The sequence below is a fragment of the Nycticebus coucang genome, chromosome 13 (genome assembly GCF_027406575.1).
Source record: "Nycticebus coucang isolate mNycCou1 chromosome 13, mNycCou1.pri, whole genome shotgun sequence".
NCBI lineage: Eukaryota > Metazoa > Chordata > Mammalia > Primates > Lorisidae > Nycticebus > Nycticebus coucang.
In genome coordinates this window covers 101990848-102011098 of record NC_069792.1, presented here as the reverse complement: position 1 = coordinate 102011098, position 20251 = coordinate 101990848, and the positions used below count along the sequence as shown (strand labels likewise).

The window sequence follows — 20251 nt, the reverse complement described above, 5'->3', positions numbered from 1 at the left end:
GAATAGAGAAAACTCTTACAAGTCAGTAATAACGAGGCAAACAACCAAACTTAAAAATGGGCAAAAGATGTGGACACCCCACAAAAGACGACACAGCTGCAATAAGCCTGTGAGATCACGGACGGTGAACACTGACACTTAGCAGGCAAACGGGAATCCTAAAGAGACCAGGCTGGACTGAGCTTGAAGACTGACACCATCGCATGTTAGCCAAGACGGGGAGCAATGGGAATTCTCACTGGTAAAAGTGACACAACCACTATGGAGAAGTAGTGGGTGGCAGCTTCTTATAAATGTAAACACATGCACTGCAATGGACTGAATGTTTATGTGTCCCCAGTTCATATGTTAAAAGCCTAACCCCCAGTGTGATGCTAGGAGGTAGCATTTATGCCCCTGTAAGGATCTCAGGAAGCTCCCCAGCCCCCTTCACCTCATGAGGTTGCAGTGAGAAGACGTCTAGCACCCACATCTATGGGAACCTTGACTTTGGACTTCCTCGACTCCAGAACCACGAGAAATGCATTTGTTCATTGGTCACCGTTGATGGTAATTTGCTATAGCCTGGACTAAGACACTTACCTTATAACCCAGCAATTAAGTACTATCTACCCAGGAGAAATAAAAACACATGTGCAAATACTTTTACACAAATGCTCATGGCAGTTTTATTCTTTTTTTTTTTTTATTTGTACCAGAATGTTTACTGCAGCCCAATTCATAATTGCTAAGTCATGGAAGAAGCCCAAGTGCCCATCAACCCACAAATGGATTAATAAATTGTGGTATAGGTACACCATGGAACACCATGCAGCATTAAAGAAAGACGGAGACCCTACCTCTTCCAGGCCTACATGGATGGGGCTGCAACATACTCTTCCTAGCAAGGCAGTTTTATTCTTAAGAGCAAAAACTGGGCTCTTTTACCAAGGACCCGCCAACATGGGCCACGTTCACACCAAAACCATAAAGGAGGTGGCCGGGGTCCTCATGGAGAAGTACTACACGCATCTGGGCAACAACCTTCACACAAACACGTGTGCCAGGAGATGGCCATCATTCTCAGCAAGAAGCTCAACGAGGTAGCGGGCTACATCACACTCCTGATGAAACAGATCCAGAGGGGCTCAGGGAGAGGCATCGCTATCACGCTGCAGGAGGAGGAGAGGAGAGACAACTGTGTCCTTGAGGCCTCAGCCCTGGATCAGGAATCACTGAAGTAGATCCTGACACTAAGGAAATGCTGAAGCTTTGAAATTCATCCTACAATTGGGATGAATTTCAAAACACCACACGGAACTGTTTGAATCTATCTTCCATGTGCCATAACATTTTAATAAATATGGGACAAGAGCAAAAAATAAAAAGCAAAAACTGCAAACTCAAATTTTCTTTTTTTTTGCAGTTTTGGTCCAAGGCCAGGTTTGAACCCCCCACGTCCGGCATATGAGGCCTGCACCCTACCCCTTTGAGCCACAGGCGCCACCCACAAACTCAAATTTCTATCAACATGGAGTGAATAAACAAATGTAGGCTTGTCCAACAATGGAACACTGGTCAGCAAAGGATTGCCGGACCAGCAAGTCCAAGCACAGGAGTGAATGAAGCAGGACACAGGGCCACACTGGGCCGTCCCTGTATGTGAAGCTCTGCAACAAGCAAAACTCGCCTGCACCCAGGGCTGGAGGGGCAGTAACTGTGACCAGGCCAAAGGGGACTTTCAGGTGATAGAAATGTTATCTTTCCTATCATGGTGGGGTTGACTACAAAAGTGTACGGATTCTTCAAAACTCTGGCACCTAAAATAGGTGTTCTATTACATGGAAACTGAACCTCAATCATGTTGGTATAAATTGTCTGGTAATAACTACTTCTGTACCACTTACAACAACTCTAGTTATGGTGAGTTTTGCAAAAATGGGAGTACTAGATGTCCTTTTTAATTATCTGTCCCCTCATGGGTTCTAGGACTGCTATAATTTAAGAAATTAAAATATGCCTAGAAGGGCAAAAAATGGTTTTATATCACTTTAAAACTGGTTGTTTGGGTTAGTGTTCAGATGAAACTCAGGGGCCATTTTGCTGGGTGGTCCCCCACTGTGCATGAAACCTCCTGCTGCTGAACATCTGCCAAAGAGCAGCGCTCCTCAGCGCTGCAGCCCTCTCAGGGGAGTTTTCTTTAACTGGCGCATGTCCACCAGTCTTGCCCGCCCAGCTGAAAGTCACCTCTGCTGGGTAACCTCCCCAGAGCTGCTGTGCCCAATCACACCCTCCCTCCCTATGCTCCCACATCCAGGATGTCACACTGTGATCGTGACCTCCCCACCGCACTGTGCACAACTTCAAGGTGGATGGTGTCCTCTTCTGGCTCTCCCAACATTCAGGACTGTTCCTTATAGGTGTCAATACATTTACAAATAAATAACATCGAAAGCCTCAGAGCATGGACAATGGCAACAGCTGAGCTCAGCCCTGGAACTGCTGAGACAGGAGTCAACGTGGGGCCCTGGACTGTGCCCCCGGGTGAGTCAGGAAGGCGCCTGCTCTGACAGGAGTCACGTGGGGCCCTGGACCGTGCTCCTGACTCGGTCAGGAAGGCGCACAGACACCCGAGTGACAGCAGTGCCCTCTGAGTGCAGCAGTGAGCAGGCAGGGCATGGGCCGTGGGGGCAGAGAACATTAACAGGACTCAGAGAGAGGAGACCGCCCACAGAGTACATTGTACTGATACAAAACAAAAATACAACAAAAAAGCACTCCCAAAATTTAAGAATAGCAGCATATAAAGGACAAAGCAAGAGAGATGCCAGTTACACAAAGATTGTGGGGTGTGTTTTTATTGTTTCATGCTAGCTACTGGGGACACACAGACCAACCAGGAATGGACAGTAGTCATTGTCCTCAGGAACTGAGAGTATAATCAAAGAGACAGCACATAAAATTGTGACTGCATGTACCAAAGTACACACAGCACACAGGGGCACAGAGCAGAAGCCAGGACGGGGGCTCCCAGCCACACCTCAGGGCAAGGTCCCTGACATGCTGCTGAGTGAGTCTTGAACATGATTAGGGTTGATCAGCTGAGGAGCTTTCAACCCAGAGCAAAGGGAGGGGGAGGCAGGAAACAGCTTGGTGTAGGGGGAACATGAAGCAATTGGTGCTGCTGGGCCACCAGGGACCAGGGAATGCAAGGTGTCAGCAGGCACGATGGGGACACTGGGAGGCTAGAGTTCGTCCTAAGGACAACATGGAACCAATTCGTCATGGTTTTGCTTAAGTTAGCTTTTTCCATCTTGATTTTTTGGTGATCAAAATTGCTAGGTAACACTCTTCTAAATAAGATTAGAGACGGTTCTGCTTTAAAAGGGATTTAACTCAAAGATGGATTGTATCTGAGAATAAAACATAAATATCTGAGACTTGTCCCCTCCTGCCCCTGCTGTTTCAGCTCAAAGTCAGCTGTAAAGCCCCGTGGCTCTCCAGAGGGCAAGATTCACCACTGAGGAAGCGGGCCCAGTCCAGAACCCTGCAAAGTGGCAGGTGGCAGCACAGCCCTACGCAGCCCTGTCTGTGCTGCATAGAATTCTGATGTATCTGAATCTGAAGCCACGTAAACCTGAATTCCATTCTTTTCCAAACATTGCTCATTGAGTGCAAGAATAATTATTTTGTAATTTGTCTGTGTGTTCCCCCTGACCAACAGGTCTCTCACCCAAATGTACGGGGGCCTTATTCAAGGCAGGTCCCTCTGAGTGAACACCTTCTTTATTCTTAAAGTCTGGGGTTGAGTTAAAGTTTTCCCCATGCTGACTGCATTCATAGAGCTTCTCTTCAGTATGAATTTTCTGGTGTTGCAGGAAGTTAGACCTCTGAATAAAGCCTTTCCCGCAATAGCTACACACGTAGGGCTTTTCTCCAGTGTGAACGATCTGGTGGAGCAGCAGCTTGGAGCTCTGAATGAAAGCTTTCCCGCAGTCTTTACACTCAAAAGGCCTGTCCCCTGTGTGGATTTTCTGATGTTCAGTGAGATGGGCTTTCTGGAGAAAGGCTTTCCCACATTCCTTACATTCATACACCCTCTCTCCAGTGTGAATTTTCTGGTGTCGAATGAGGTATGAACTCAGAAAGAACGCTTTCCCACATTCGTTACACTCATAGAGTTTCTCGCCAGTATGAATCCTCTGATGCTGAGTGAAGTTTGATGTCTGGCTGAAACGCTTTCCACACTCATTGCACACGTATGGCCTTTCTCCAGTGTGAATTCTCTGATGCTGAATAAGCTTTGAACTCCGAATAAAGGCTTTCCCACATTCATTGCATTCAAAGGGCCTCTCCCCAGTGTGTATTCTCTGGTGTTCAATAAGGTCTGAGCGGTGACGAAAGGCCTTCCCACACTCTTTGCATTCATACTGTTTCACTTCCGTGTGGATCTGATAATGTCGAATAAGGCTTGAACTCCTGATGAAAGATTTCCCACATTCGTTACACTCATAGGGCCTCTCTCCAGTGTGGATTCTCTGGTGTCGAATCAGCAGGGAGCTCTGACTGAAGCCTTTTCCACACTCTTTGCACTCAAAGGGCCTCTCTCTGGTGTGCACCCGCTGGTGTCGGATCAGGTCTGAGCTGTGACAGAAGGCTTTCCCACACTGCGCACACCTGAACGGCTTCTCTCCCACATGCGCCTGCTGATGCTCGAGAAGACGTGGGTAGTGAGTGAAGTCTTTCCCACACACATTACACACGTAGAGTCTCTCTCCGGTGTGAACCCTCTGGTGCTCAATAAGGTGTGAGCTCTGACCAAAGCCTTTGCCACACTGATCACATTTATAAGGTTTCTCCCCAGTATGAGAAATTTGATGTCTAACTAGGTCCGAATTAAATGTGAAGCGTTTGCCACAAATATCACAGGGATGGGCCTCCTCTTCTATAAGCTCTCTCTGAAGTATGACAAGGTTGGAGTTCAGAATAGGGTTTCTTCCAGCCCTACCACACGCCTCGGCTGTATCTCCTGTCTGGATTTTCCAATGGGTAACTGTCATCTGCTTAAAGCCCCCGTCCTGGGAGGGGGGACTCCCCAGGCTCTGCCCCTCAGCATCTCCTGGGAGCTGCCCTAATCTGGGTTCACAGACTTCCCTGGACTTCAGGGAATCCCCTTCAGGGATGAGGGCCTCCATCACTGTGAGTTTGTCTGACATCATCCTGTGTGAATTTTCATCCTCAGAAATCCAAGCTTCAGATTCTCAGCAGTTCCTATTAAAATCTGAAACAGAAGAGAACAAGATCATTTCCTGCCTCTATTAACAGAAAGCCGTCAGCTGTAGCAGCTGGAGGATGACAGGTGTGGCCAAGAGCTGCGAGAGCAGAATGCTCCCTGTGCTTCGTCCCTGACAGACGGCCCGTGGTGCCTGCAGCTCCTCTGACCTCTAGTGAATCCTGGAGGAGCAGCAGGGGGTGGGCATGGGCTGAGACTCCATGTGAAGATCGTGAAGACATTCATTTCCCAAGAAACACATGGACCAGCCCTGCCCTCCTATCTCCTGAGTGCCTGTGTGCCCCCAGCTAAGGTCCCAGGGTCTGTGAGGCTGCGGTCGTTGTAGACTCCACAGCACAGCTGTCCCCTGCTGCCTATTTCTTCCTCTATCACACTGGCATGACAAAACCTGACTGGCTGAATGAGCTTGTCTCCATCCTTGGTCCATCTTGGACCAAGCCCTCCCCAAGGGCACCCTGAGACCACTGCAACTTTCTGCACTTTCTCTAGAGACCATCTGCAGCTTTGTCCTGTCTCTTTCTTTAAATGTCCCATGCTCCTTCCTCCATCTCAATTTCTTGTTTCAACAATGGCAGCAATGAGACAAGAATGTCCACTTCCTCCCACACCTACAGCCCACCTGCACCTGCAACTCCCCCCAACATGGGTTAAACTGTCCTTGATCCCATCTGAGGTCGACACCCTACTTGTGCAATGGGGCCCTTCCCCTCTCACCCACCCCAGGACACCACTCAAGTGCTTACCCTTCTATTCAATCAGGACCCCCTGACCATGGAACACAACACCACTGGGCCTTCTAGCCACCTAAAAAAATAAACTCTCTGGACCATGTTCCCCAGCCACACCCCGTCACTCCCCTCCTCCATGCCCACCTCCCTGGGGTGCTGCGCTTCCCTGACCCACTGCCGTGGGTGTACCCCGGCAGCCCACCCTTCCTAAGCCTGGGTAGGAGTATACCCACCACTCAGCCCTGGCAGCCAGAAACTCGCTCCTTCCAGCCACTGTCCTCACTCGGCTTCCATGGCAACCTCTCTGGGTCTCTTCCCTTCCCCCTGGCAGCTCCCTCCAGGGAGCACCTCACCCGGGCTGTCCTCAGAACTGTCATCCCCCCAGGTCACTCCACAGGCCAGTGCACCCATTTCAGGACACACCCCTACTGCTACAGACTCCTGTCCCCACTCCACCCACCCTCTTCTCGACCAGCTTGTCACCTGACACTGTCACTCCGAGGCTCGCAGCTATTCAAATCTGACAGGTCCAACATAACCTCTGATTTCTCCCTGCTACAGTTTTCTCCATCCCCGTGAGAGCCCGCCCCATCATCCCAGCTGCTCTGCCACACACAAGACAGTAACTCTGGCCTCTCCCTCACCCACACCTGCCCATCAGCAGGGCCTGTGCCCACACCCACCTCAGCATCACCCTCACCACCATCATTTCTGCACCACACAGGTGAAGCAGCCTCCCTACTTCTCCCTTGCTCCACCTCTTTTCTTCGAACGGCCCTTTAAAAGCATAAATAAGACGTCATTGTTCCATTAATAAACTTACACAGGCCTCCCATCCCCCACGAAGCCAAAGTCAACTTCCTTATGACAGCCAGGCTGGACGGGGCCCTTCCCAGCCACACTGGGCCCCTGCTGTCTCTGGCATATGTGGGGCCTTTGCTTTTCTGGTCTTTTGTGGAAAACACTCTTTCCAGAGACATGTCTGGCCAGTCCCAAGCATCCTCCAGGTGTCTGTGTCGCTCAGAGTCCTTCCTGGATCACCCTCTCAGTGACCCCAGCTGCACCCTCCCACACTCCCTACCAACTCTTTTTTTCCACTGTTCTTATAACCTGACAAACCCTAACTTATCCAATCTAAAGTGCTGTCAATTATGAGATATAATTTTTTTTTTGGGGGGGGGGGACACTGCCTCAAGCTGTCCCCCTGGGTAGAGTGCTGTGGCATCACAGCTCACAGCAACCTCCAGCTCCTGGGCTTAAGCAATTCTCTTGCCTCGGCCTCCCAAGTAGCTAGGACTACAGGTGCCTGCCACAATGCCTGGCTATTTTTTGGTTGTAGTTGTCATTGGTGTTTGGCGGGCCTGGGCTGGATTTGAACCCACCACCTCTCATGTATGTGGCTGGCACCTTAGCCACTTAAGCTACAGGCACGGAGCCAAAAGATGCAACTAGTTTATGTACAATGAAGGAAATTAAAAGTACCAATTACAACTAAAATATTCTTGAGCAGCACCTGTGGTTTAGTGGGTAGAGCGCTGACCCCATATACTGAGGGTGGCGGGTTCAAACCCAGCCCCGCCCAAACTGCAACAAAAAAATAGCCGGGCTTTGTGGCGGGCACCTATAGTCCCAGCTACTTGGGAGGCTTAGGCAAGAGAATCGCCTAAGCCCATAAGTTGGAGGTTGCTGTGAGCTGTGATGCTACAGCACTCTACCAAGGGCAATAAAGTGAGACTCTGCCTCAAACAAACAACAACAACAACAAAAAAAAAAAAACTAAAATATTCTGTCCAGACTTGGTGGCTCATGCCTGTAATCCCAGCACTTTGGGAGGCCGAGGCAAACTCCCAGCACTTCAGCTCAGGAGTTTGAGACCAGCCCTAGCCAGAGTAAGACCCCATCTCTAAAACTAGCTGGGCATTGTGGCAGGAGCCTGTAGTCCCAGCTACTTGGGAGGCTGAGGCAAGAGAATCACTTGAACCTAAGAGTTTGATGTTGCTGTGAGCTGTGATGCCATGGCACTTCACCGAGAGCAACAAAGTCAAACTCTGTCTCAAAAAAAAAAAAACAACAAAAAACAAACTAAAAACTAAAATATTCTGCCAACTCTTAAGAGGCAATTCCACTTCAGAGATACTAAGAGGAAGAAATGGTGTGTCTTAGAATCAATGAGCTGTGTTTTCTGCACACACCACTGACCAGGTCTGCTCCACATCCCCAGAGAATGCCAAGTGCCACGTAGACGGTTCTATAGCTCTGCACAAAGTTTACGTTTAGCAAATATTCGTCATATGATGGTATGTTCTAATCATGCTCACACAAGACACACTCGGTGTGTGGTTGACTGTACTTATTCCTTCTCAGTCCACACTGCTGCCAACAGTAAGTGACAGAAAAACTGAACGTGTGAATTCAGGAATGCTGTGGCAAACTGCTAAAGGTTCCAAAGCTTCCGTTCACTCCTCTCTTCTAGTAATGAACACAGCCTGCATGTCCCACTTCCCTGCACCTGGTCACAGATGACAGTCACCTCTGGGCCAGCACACAGCAGGCCTGGTGAGCCAGCGCAGGACACACTGCTGAGAGAAAGCCTAGGCGGCAGCAGGGCAAACCCATCAGAAGGAAGCTGGTCTCAAAAACAACAGCACCAGTACCTGGAACAACAAAGCTCAAAAGACAAGTTGAAAGACTGGCGGGCTCCTAGCATTGGCCGGCAGGGCCGGGAATTCCATGGAGACTGGGAGCACGCCCACTTCATCAGCCTCCTCTTCCTCCAGCTTACCCTCCGTTTCCGAGGCAGCCGGCAGCGGCACTGCCACCGGGCTCTTCCTACGTTGTTCCTCTGTGAAGGGTGTGGGGAGATGACCATACTTGAGGCTGTGGATATTGAGTCTGGGATTCTCATCGTGCATGATGTGATCTTCATGGTGGGGAGCTAAGTTTTTAAACTACCCCAATGGATGCAGACAGTGATGTTGCACTGGACATTCTAATTACAAATGTAGTCTGTGTTTTTAGAACAAGATGCCATTTGAACTTAAGGAAGATTGCTTTGGAGGGAGCAAATGTAATTTATAAGCGTGATGTTGGAGAAGTATTAATGAAGCTTAGAAAACCTAGAATTACAGCTACAATTTGGTCCTCAGGAAAAATTATTTGCACTGGAGCAACAAGTGAAGAAGCAGCTAAATTTGGTGCCAGACTTTTAGCACGCAGTCTGCAGAAACTTGGTTTCCAGGTAATATTTACGGATTTTAAGGTTGTTAACGTTTTGGCAGAATGTAACATGCCATTTGAAATCTGTTTGCCAGAATTCACTAAGAACAATAGACCTCATGCCAGTTATGAACCTGAACTTCATCCTGTTGTGTGCTATTGAATAAAGTCTCTTAAGAGCTACATTACAGATTTTTTCAACAGGAAGTATCACAGCAGTAACAGGGCCCAATGTAAAGGCCGTTGTAACTGCTGTGGAACAGATTTATCCCTTTGTGTTTGAAAGCAGGAAAGAAATTTTATAATTCATTACTTAATTGGTTAGAATCTCTAACTCAGCACCTTTTAAAACCTACACATTTGAACTAAAAAGGAAAACTGGACCAACAATAATTGAGAAAATAGACTCTTTTACTCATTCATGGCTACAGTGTAAGCTACAGGCCCTTTGGATTTTATTCCAAACGTTGCCGTAATATAAAAAGGAAGTTTACAAGACATGACATTGCTGCTTTTACAAAAGGACATTCTATTTATTTTCGCAGTAATTCTCATATCCCCATAAGCAGAGCTGTCACAGTGTGCACTACCTTAGATTGTTTTATTGTTGTCGTTGTTATTTTTTTCCAGTTTGAGCTAAGGTGTTTTATTTGTGAATTTTTTCCATTTTTGTATGCTGCATATGGGCACCAAAGAACCTGTAAAAGTTATCTTTTTCAATTGAATGTGCACAAATAAAAGTTTGGAAAAGAAAAGAAAAACAAAACCAGCACCTTTCATCTGGACTGTTCCACCAGCCTCATCCGCTGTGTTTTTGCTGTGGTTTAGGTTATATCCTGATACAAAAATGAACACCTTGGGTGATGCCTGTGGCTCAGTGGGTAGGGCGTCGGCCCCATATACCGAGAGTGGCAGGTTTAAACCTGGCCCGGGCCAAACCGAAACAAAAAAATAGCCAGGTGTTGTGGCTGGTGCCTGTAGTCCCAGCTACTCGGGAGGCTGAGCCCAGGTGTTGGAGGTTGCTGTGAGCTGTAACGCCACAGCACTCTACCGAGGGCGATAAAGTAAAACTCTGTCTCTACAAAATAATAAAATAAAATAAAACAAAAAGGAACACCTTGAAGTGGAGTGTCACCATAAAAAAGACCGACAGCAGGTGGCACAGGCAGCAAGGACCCTGATACTGGCAGGCCACTGCAAGGCTCAAGCACAGCCAGAGGCCAAGGCACACCTGCAACCACGGCCAGTGGCTGGGGGAGCCAGAGGGTGAGAGGGACCGAGGACTCCGCGGTGCTGGCTGCCCCGGCACTTCCACCAAAGAACAGAAAGTCCTCAACGTCAGGAGGTTCTTGGAAATGGTGGTTTTTGACTTTAAGTGAAAGTGACACATAATGAAACCAATTTGAAACCATAGTAAAACCACAGGCTAATTTACCTTGGCAAGATTTACATTCCTCCCGCATATTTCTGCTCACAAAATCATCTGTCCCCTTGCACACACCCCATCTGCCTATTTCTTCCTTTCATGCTTACATGAGAAAACCCAACTCTGGCTGAATGAGCTCCTCTCTGTCCTGCCTGCACCCCAGTCCTGCCATGTCCCGGTCCTGCCTGCATTCTTGGACCAAGGCTTGGACCAGCCCCCTTCCGAGCCACACAGGGCCCCTGCTGTCCCTAGCCTATAAGGGGCCTTTACACTTCTGGTCTTTTGTCAGCAACACTCTTTCCAGAGACACGCCTGGCCCAGTCCCCCGTATCCTCCAGGTGTCTGTGTTGCTCAGAGTCCTTCCCAGATCACCCTCTCAGTGACCCCAGCCCCACCATCCCACACTTCCTACCAACTCTGCTTTTTCTCTTGAAAAGCACTTCTCAATAAATACCCAAACATTTCTAATTCTAAACACTGAAATAAACGTGAGGCACACACATTAAAGATCAGCAGTGTTAGAATTTATGTGGAGGTTTTTCTAGACTTTACCAGAAAAGCCCCCATAAATAAATAAATAATAGATTAATAAAAACAAGTAAGGTAACTATTTACCCAGCTGTTGCCGTTCAAGGCCCCGGGTGCCCTCATGGCCAGGCTGGCACCCACTGCAGGACGCGCTCACACACCTCCACACACTCAATCACCCCAGGGCACTTCAGACTTGCCAGCTCACCAAGGCGCACATCTCTGGGATGTGGGAGAACCCACGCAGACTCGGGGAGCATGTGCACTCTGCAGACAAGCGCTGTCTAAGTACCTGTCTTATAAGACAAGCACACCTGAAAGCAGAGGCTAAAGGGACACCCACTCCAGCCATGGACAAAGTTTCTGCTGGCACCTGCATGGTACCAGTGCCAAGTCTAAGAAACTACAAGGACTAAAAGACTGCTGCCTCTCAAGAACCCCCACCGGGTTCCTGCTAGATCATGGATGCACTTTCCCCCCATACTGCTCTCTGATAATTGCCAATAAAATCGGGGATTCTGCTAGTTTAAAAACCAGAGCCACCCATGGACTCACTGGCAAGCAGCCCACAGGACTGTTTTTGAGAGAATCATGCCATCTGCTAGATGAAATGTAGGCATGCCCTACAGACATGTACAGTTAGGACGCTTGAAGCAGCCTATCGTTGCCACCCCAAATGCCCGGCAGCAGAGAAGCACCACACCACGGAACGGCACACGGCAAGAAGAGCAAGCGGCTCCCACAGAGGAAACACTGAGCAGAAGCCAGAAGAGTCCATTACGTGAAGCTTAAGAACAGAACCACTTCCCGGGGGAAGAACCTAAATGTTGGTATCTTTAAGACACAGCTGTGGCTGGTGGGAGCACTAAGCTGTGGGGAACCTCCAGAGGTCATCTCAGAGCTCAGAGCACTTACTGTTGGGCCACTCCAGGCCTGGGGCTAGTCACCTTGCCCAGTTGCTGGGTGCTCTGCCCAGCTCCCCTCCAGTCTGGGAATTCTCACTAGGAACCCGCCTCGCCCAAGGTCATGCTCTCTCGGAGAGGCCCACTCAGTTATACATCACTGCAAAACCATTTCTCCCCAGCTTAGCAGCTTGAAACGCACGATCTGTTATAGCTTACAGTTCTGCAGGTCTGTGTGGGTGGGATCTCTGCTCACAGCTGCAGGAGTCACAAACTTCTGGGTGTTACCAAGAGCATTGCCTTTCCAATCACAATTATAGGTATTGAAGTGTTTTCATTTAGACTCTGGCCAGTCTTCTAACAGATTTCTGGCAGACTCCAGTTTGCTGTGGTCATAAGGCTGAGGATGCTGGTCACTTGCTGGCTGTCAGCGGAGCTGTTCCTGGAAGCCATCTGCATCAAGGCAAGGACAGGACGTCCAATCTCTCACACTTCCAGTCGTGGGTATCTATTCCCCGGCTAGCTAAGAAAACTTGCCTTCAAGTGCTTGTGTGACCAGGCAGGCCCACCTGGACAACCTCTCCATCTTAAGTCATTGGCTTGGGACCTGCAAATCTCTTCAGCGCTGATCCCAGCTGAACGAACAAGTAACTGGGAAGAGGTGTGTGCACACTAGTGGCCAGGGGTCTAAGGCACACTAGGAACTCTGCCCCCTGCACCAGTCAGTCCTTGGTTGACAACAGGAATCCAGACCTAATGTACTACATGGGGCACCCCAGACTGCTCCCATATAAGATGCAAACTTAATCTATAAATGCTCAAGTGATCTGACTGTTCCACCAACCAGCCCTTCCCCATCTCTCCTCCTGGTCTGAGCCTCTCTATACCCTGAGACACAACAATATTGAAATTAGCCCAATTACAGTGAGTAGGGCGCCAGCCCCATATGCCGAGGGTGGTGGGTTCAAACCCAGCCCCGGCCAAACTGCAACAAAAAATAGCCGGGCGTTGTGGCGGGCGCCGGTAGTCCCAGCTGCTCGGGAGGCTGAGGCAAGAGAATCGCATAAGCCCAAGAGTTAGAGGTTGCTGTGAGCCGTGTGACGCCATGGCACTCTACCTGAGGGCGGTACAGTGAGACTCTGTCTCTACAAAAAAAAAAAAAAAAAAAAAAAAAAGAAATTAGCCCAATTAACAACCCTATGATGGACTCTTAAGCGTTCAAGTGAAAGCAAGAGTCACGTGTCTCTCACTTTACATCAACAGCTAGAAACGATTAAGCTCAGCAAGGAAGACAGGTTGGAAGCTGAAGATAGGCCAAAAGCTGGGCCTCGGTGCCAGTTAGCCAAATTGTGAAAGGGAAGGAAAAGTTCTTGAAGGAAGTTAAAAGTGCTACTCCTGTGAATGCACAAACAACAGTCAAACAGTTTAAGTGGTCTGGACAGATCAAACCAGCCACGACCTTCCTTTAGCACAGAGGCTAACCCAGAGTGATGCCCTCTCTTCAATTCTGTAAAGGCTGAGAGAGGTGAGGAAGCTGAGCAAGTTTGAAGCTGCAGAGGTTGGTTCATGAGGTCCAAGGGAAAAAGCCAACTCCGTAACATAAAAGTACAAGGTGGAGCAGCAGGTGCTGATGGAGAAGATACAGCGGGTTACCCAGAAGGTCCTAGTGACCTCAGTAATAATAATACAGGCTTTCAGCATTATTCTTTCTACTGGAAGAAGGTGCCATCAAGGACTTTCATAGCAAAAGAGAAGTCAATGCCTGGCTTCAAAAGTTCAAAAGACAAGCTGAATCTCTCATTAGGGGGCTAATGTGACTTTACATTGAAGCCAATGCTCATTTACCACTCTGAAAATCCCATGGCCCTTGAGAAAGATGCCAAATCTGTCTGTTCTACAAATGGAACAAAACCCAGATGACAGCACATCTATTTACAGCATGGTTTACTGTGTATTTTAAGTCCACTGATAAGACCTACTGCTCAGAATAAAGATCGTTTTCCAAATACTATTACACACTGACAATGTACCTGGTCACCCAAAAGCTCTAATGGAGAGGTACAAGATTATGTTGTCTTCTTGCCTAAAACAATGTCCACTCTGCAGGAGTGGATCAAGAAATGGATCAAGAAATTTTTTTTGAGACACAGTCTGACTATGCTGCCCTGGGTAGAGTGCCGTGGCAACATAGCTCACAGCAACCTCAAACTGTTGGGCTTAAGCAATTCTCTTGCCTCAGCCTTCCAAGTAGCTGGGACTATAGGTGCCCGCCACACCTGGCTACTTTTTGTTGCCGTTTTCAGTTGTTTAGCTGGCCCAGACCGGGTTCAAACCTGTCAGCCTCAGTGTATGTGGCCAGCGCCCTAACCACTGAGTTACAAGTGCCAAGCCAAGAAGTCATTTTGATGTTCAAGTCTTATTGCTTAAGAAATGCATTTTGTTGGCTCAGCAGCTAGGGCACCAGTGACACACACCGGAGCTGATGGATTCAAACCCAGCCACTTGCCAAACAATGACAACTACAGCCAAAAAACAGCCGGGCATTGGGGTGGGAGCCTGTAGTTCCAGCTACGTGGGAAGCTGAGGCAAGAGAATTGCTTAAGCCTAAGAGTTTGAGGTTGCTGTGAGCTGTGACGCCACAACACTCTACCAAGGGTGACAAAGTGAGACTCTGTCTCAAAAAAAAAAAACAAAAAACATTTTGTGGCTGGGCGCAGTGGCTCATGCCTGTAACCCTATCCTAGCACTCTGGGAGGCCAAGCCAGGTGGATCACCTGAGGTCAGGAGTTAGAAACCAACCTGAGCAGAGCAAGACCCCGTCTCTACAGACGGTGCCTGTGGCTCAGCGAGTAGGGCCCTGGCCCCATATACTAAGGATTGTAGATTCGAACCCAGCCCCGGCCAAACTAGAAAAATAGTCAGGCATCGAAGCGGGCACCTGTAGTCTCAGCTACTCGGGAGGCTGAGGCAAGAGAATCACCTAAGCCCAAGAGCTGGAGGTTGCTGTGAGCTGTGACGCCATGGCACTCTACCAAGGGCAAAAAGTAAGACTGTCTCTAAAAAAAAAAAAAAAAAAGAAATACAAACATATAGACAATGAAAATCTCTGGTAATTCAATAGAAAACCACTGTTAGCTGTTTATACACGGGACCTATGCAGCTGCCACTTCCCCCATCTCCTGACATTCTTCAAGTTCACACATACACATGTGCCTGGCTCCCAGGTGGCATCACTGTCACAGCCAATGGCACAATCCCAGGGATGTACCAAGTCCCTCCTCTGAACCCTAGCTAGGAGGGAGAGAACTCTGGTTTCCCTAGGCCTCTGGTTTCCTGGGGAAAAATTTTCCCTCAAGTGTTCTGGCTTCTCACTCACCCTTTTCTCCTGCCCAAAAAGGTAGAGTGTGTGAAGGGAATGAAATGCTTGGGAAAATGAGGCATCTGAGCCCACTCTCTCCTACCCCCTCCAGAACCTGCTAATTCCAGGGCCTCCCATTCCACTTTGAAGCCAAGGCTCTATAGCAGGGCAGCCCCTGAGGAGAGGCTGCATCATCAGGGCTGCCTGTGAGTGGGCACCGACATCCCAATGGCGTTCAGTCTGCAAAATCCGACATCGTGCCAACCTAGCCTTTGGCCAGTGGTAAGACGACGGTTTACTCTTCCCAAACCTTGCTCCTCTGCCTTGACTAGCTCAGAACTCGAGCAAGGAAGAGACTCACTGCTGACCGGGCCCTTCAAATCTCAGACTAGTGTTACCTGACAGACTCTCCAAACCTCAGGAGGTAGGCATTATCCTACCATTTACTCCATTCTACAGAGGAGGGAACAGGGACAAGAGTGACAGCAAATTACCCAAGGTCACTACTCCTGTGAGGGGAGGAGATGAGATTCAACTCTGGGTTTGTCTGCCTCAGTGCCCATTTACCCACCATGAAAGACTGTTCTCCCTTCCTAAGGGTGATGTCACTTTTACAGAACATTTTGCTTAGAGATCATCTGCGATTAGCATTAAGAAAAAGTAAGCTTATAGTCTAAGCCTTGTCATTTTTCTTAACTAAAAAAAATGGGGATGAAAATTTATTTTGATTTCTTTTTTGTTTTAGGAGTCAGCAAAACATTCTAGTTTTATTGTCCTGGAACTCCTGGCCTCAAGGGTTTCTCCCACCTAAGCCTCCCAAAGTGCTGGGATTACGCACGTGAACCACCACACCTGGCTGGATTTTAACTTTTAAAATGACTGTTATACTACCTGGAAATAAGCGTGCATTTGTTTATGAGACCATGTTATATGGTGGTGGAAAAGAAAAGCTCTGTCTTTTAAGAGGGAAAACTTTAAAAATATTTAAATAGTCGGTGGCACCTGTAGCTCAAGCGGCTAAAGCGCCAGCCAGATACACCAGAGCTGGAGGATTCTAACCCGGCCCCAGCCAAACTGCAACAAAAAAAATAGCCAGACGTTGTGGTGGGTGCCTGTAGTCCCAGCTACTCAGGAGGCTGAGGCAAGAGAATCACGTAAGCCAGGAGTTAGAGGTTGCTGTGAGCTGTGATGCCACTGAACTCTACCCAGGGCAATAGTTTGAGGCTCTGTCTCAAAAAAAAAAAAAAAATTTAAATGGTTTAGTCGGTGCAGTTAAGAATTAAACTTATCGGCTCAGCGCCTGTGGCTCAAGTGGCTAAGGCGCCAGCCACATACACCTGAGCTGGAGGGTTCGAATCCAGCCTGGGCCTGCCAAACAATGACGGCTGCAACCAAAAAAATAGCTGGGTGTTGTGGCAGACGCCTGTAGTCCCAGCTACTTGGGAGGCGGAGGCAGGAGAATCGCTTGAGCCCAGGAGTTGGAGATTGCTGTGAGCTGTGACACCACGGCACGCTACCCAGGGTGACAGCTTGAAGTTCTGTCTCAAAAAAAAAAAAAAAAAAGAATTAAACTTACCAATTTTAGCAGTGCTGTTACATTTGAAATAAACTTATGTGCCTGTTTTTTTGTACCCTCAATGAATCCCCAACAATTAAAAAAAAAAAAGAAAGAGGGCGGCACCTGTGGCTCAGCGGGTAGGGCGCCGGTCCCATATGCCAGAGGTGGCGGGTTCAAACCCAGCCCCGGCCAAATTTAAAAAAAAAAAAGAAAGAAAGAAACTTATGTGATGTGTTGGTAAAAATAAATTTAAAAAATAAAAACAAAGGCGGCACCTGTGGCTCAAAGGGGTGGGGTGCCAGCCCCATATGCCAGAGGTGGTGGGTTCAGACCCAGCCCCAGCCAAAAACTGCAAAAAAAAATAATCATAATAAAAAATAAAAAAATATATATCTTGCTTTGAAGAAGCATGTATCTTAAAACAGCAATCTTCAGTTTCTGCTTGGCTCCTTTTTCTTCTATGAATTTAAGTAAAATTAAACTGATACCATGTCATTTAAAGGAACTGAAATGAAATGAACAAAAGTAAATACAGGCCAGACTGTGACTCCATAATATACTGTGCTAACATGGACCCCTCCCTTGTTATGACATGCAGAATTTGCTGGATAAAACACTGCCTGAAATTACCTAAAAACACAGCTAACGCTGTGTGTCAGCAGCAGTGACACTGGCTGGTGCCCAGGGGTGCCTGATGTACCACTAGAAACTCAGCTTCCCCACCAGCGCTGGTCAAGGGACATTCTGGCCTTGTGCTCTGTCAGTCATTTATGGCCTAAAGAAAGGAACAGGAAGCTCTGCTGAGCTTTACAGGACTAAGAAGCGGAGCAAGAGGGCACCTGAATGAGACATGGACAAGTGTGCCACGTGCTCACCGCAGTCACCTAGTGGGTGCCTGCTGAATGTCACACACTAGGCAAGGCACGACTCTGGTCTTCTTAATGCTCCTCATGATCACCTGTGAGGTTCAGGGAGGTGACAAGCTTAAGGTCAAAGAAGGGTAGCCCGCAGCTAAAAGCCCTCCCAGGCCATTTGACTTCTGCTTACAGCATGCTGCTCTCAGGGCTCTGCCCAAGGACACCAACAAGCCCAGTGTCCTCTCACTTGTCATTTCCCCTGACCCTGAGGCAGTGCTGACAAGCTTAGCAGCTCCTTGAGCTGCTTCAGACCAACTGCTTGAGTTTATAACTTGCATTCTGTTAATAAGACTCCCGGGAAACCTCTGGCATGCTACTTGGGCCCTGGGGATCCCTTCATCACGAGGTAGCTGGTGTACAAGGGTTAGACCACCCTGACATCAGCACAGAGCCCACCACTGGGATTGACAAAGACTTGTAGGGCAAAGAGAACTTTCAGGGAAAAGCAAGAATGGTGTAGCCAAACCACCTCTCTCCATCTGGGAATTGTCTTTCAGGTCCAAGTCTTGCAGTTAATTCTGTTTATCACATTTCCCCCTTCACCTCTACCCACAAAAGGCACATCAGATGCTGTATAGCCTTCAGCACAAAGACGCCCTCCAGTAAAAGCAAGCAGGGTTAAAGCCAAACAGCAGTAACGCCTGCACCTGTACCTATCACCCCCTAAAAATACCTGGGGAAGCCCATGTGAGTGGCTTAAAAGGCTTAAAAATTGTGACGTAGAAATTTAAACTAGAGGCTCTGAGACTTGAGTATGTAATCCCTGGGAAAGGAAAACGAGAGAATGAGAAGACCCCGGGCTCGGGCACTAGATGGGCTCCCTGGAGGGAGCCGCCGCGGGCCGGAGATGCCGCCTCACGGGGGCGGCCGTGGCTGCTGCAGGGAGACGAGCTCACCGAGGCCCAGCCGCTGTCCGCCGACACCCTCCCGGCCCTCTCGGCGGACTCTGCCCCGGCCGAGGCCAGGGCCCCCGCCCGCGGCTCTGAACGCGCCACTCACCCGGCGCCCTGCAGCGAGAAGACCGCGCGGGCTCGACGCCGGAGGGGACAGCTGGACCGCGGCCCCGGGCCCGCAGCCCGGCCGACAAAGCCCGCACGGCGGCCCGCACGCCGCGGCCGGAAGTCGCCCGAGGCTCCGCCCGAGGAACTTCCGGCGACGCTCTAGCAGCGCCGGGCGGGGGCGGCTCCCATCTCGGTGGTGCGGGATTTCGGCCGAGCGGGCGCGGGGTGCTGGAGAAGCCGGGGCGCTGGGCGGCTCCGCGGACTAGGGGTACGCGACCGAGCAAGCGGGGCCTAAGGCGACGACCCCGGGATGACCCCGGCCGAGCGCCGGACCAGCGGTTCCCGGAGCACTTACCAGAAAGCCCCACGGTGGTGAAGTGCGTCGTTTACAGCTCTGGAGTGGCGCTCTGGTCGTCTGGGGATGGCGGCAGAAAGCTGGGCGTCTGTCTCCCAGTGCCTGTGGGAGGATGGAGTCTAACTTGGTCACTGCCCCGGGTCACGCTGACCAAGTCTTCGTAATTTTCCACCCGAGCCGCAGCCCTCTTGTCTCCCCTCCGACTCCCTCATTCTCCCTGTAAACTGAAACTGTCTCCTCTGCACAAATCGGAATGTCCCTCGGTCCTTTTCCTACTGTCAGATGTTACTAAATAAAACCTGGTTTCACTATTTTTTTGAGACAGAGTCTCAGTCTGTGCCCTGGATAAAGTGCCAGAGTGTCATAGTTCACAACTAACTCAGACTCCTGGGCTCAAGCGATCCTCCTGCCTCACCCTCCCGAGTAGCTGGGAGTACAGGTGCCTGCCACAACACCCGGCTAGTTTTTTAGAGATGGGAGTGTAGGAGGGGGCCCTTGCTGTTACTCAGGCTGGTCTCGAACTCCTGAGCTCAAGTAATCCACCCACCTCTGCCTCCCAGAGTGCTGGGATGACAGGCCTGAGCCAGCACGCCTGGCCTAGTTTCACTTTTCAACTGATGTCCAGCTTCATCTTTTGACACTCTTTAAAATGTATCCAATGGTAGGGCGGTGCCTGTGGCTTAAGGAGTAGGGCGCCGGTCCCATATACCGGAGGTGGCAGGTTCAAACCCAGCCCCGGCCAAAAACCACAAAAAAAAAAAAAATGTATCCAATGGAATCTAAATGCCAGGATTCAATATATTTAACTCAATATATATATATGACTCAGTATATGTCATCTGTTTAAAAATATGTGATGGGTGGGGTGTGGGGGCTCACGCCTGTAATCTTAGCACTATGGGAGGCCTAGGCGGGTGGATAGCTTGAGCTCAGGAGTTGAAGACCAGCCTGAGCAAGAGCAAGACCGTGTCTCTACTAAAAATAGAAAAA

General features: G+C 49.2%; 1 protein-coding gene and 1 pseudogene across 5 annotated transcripts; one reads left to right on the top strand and one right to left on the bottom strand.

The window, feature by feature from the left end:
• Window positions 1-433: 433 nt before the first annotated feature.
• Window positions 434-19030, bottom strand: ZNF623 (zinc finger protein 623). Of its 5 annotated transcripts, none has more exons than XM_053558488.1 (3): window positions 18905-19006; window positions 12292-12525; window positions 434-5260 (listed from the first exon to the last, which is right to left on the bottom strand). In XM_053558488.1, the coding sequence occupies exon 3, from the start codon at window positions 5196-5198 to the stop codon at window positions 3645-3647; it is 1554 nt and encodes a 517-aa protein (XP_053414463.1). In that variant the 5' UTR covers window positions 5199-5260; window positions 12292-12525; window positions 18905-19006; the 3' UTR covers window positions 434-3644. The 5 variants fall into 5 exon arrangements, with proteins under 5 accessions (XP_053414463.1, XP_053414464.1, XP_053414462.1 ...); XM_053558489.1 differs by lacking the exons at window positions 12292-12525; window positions 18905-19006 and adding exons at window positions 6234-6777; window positions 8531-8605; XM_053558487.1 differs by lacking the exon at window positions 12292-12525 and having other exon boundaries at window positions 18905-19030.
• Window positions 8800-10772, top strand: LOC128563237 (TATA box-binding protein-like 1; annotated as a pseudogene).
• Window positions 19031-20251: the final 1221 nt, after the last annotated feature.

What these genes read in the sequence shown, in the direction of transcription:
- ZNF623 (XM_053558487.1), bottom strand. Translation starts at nt 5,198, where the DNA reads ATGATGTCAGACAAACTCACAGTGATGGAGGCCCTCATCCCTGAAGGG.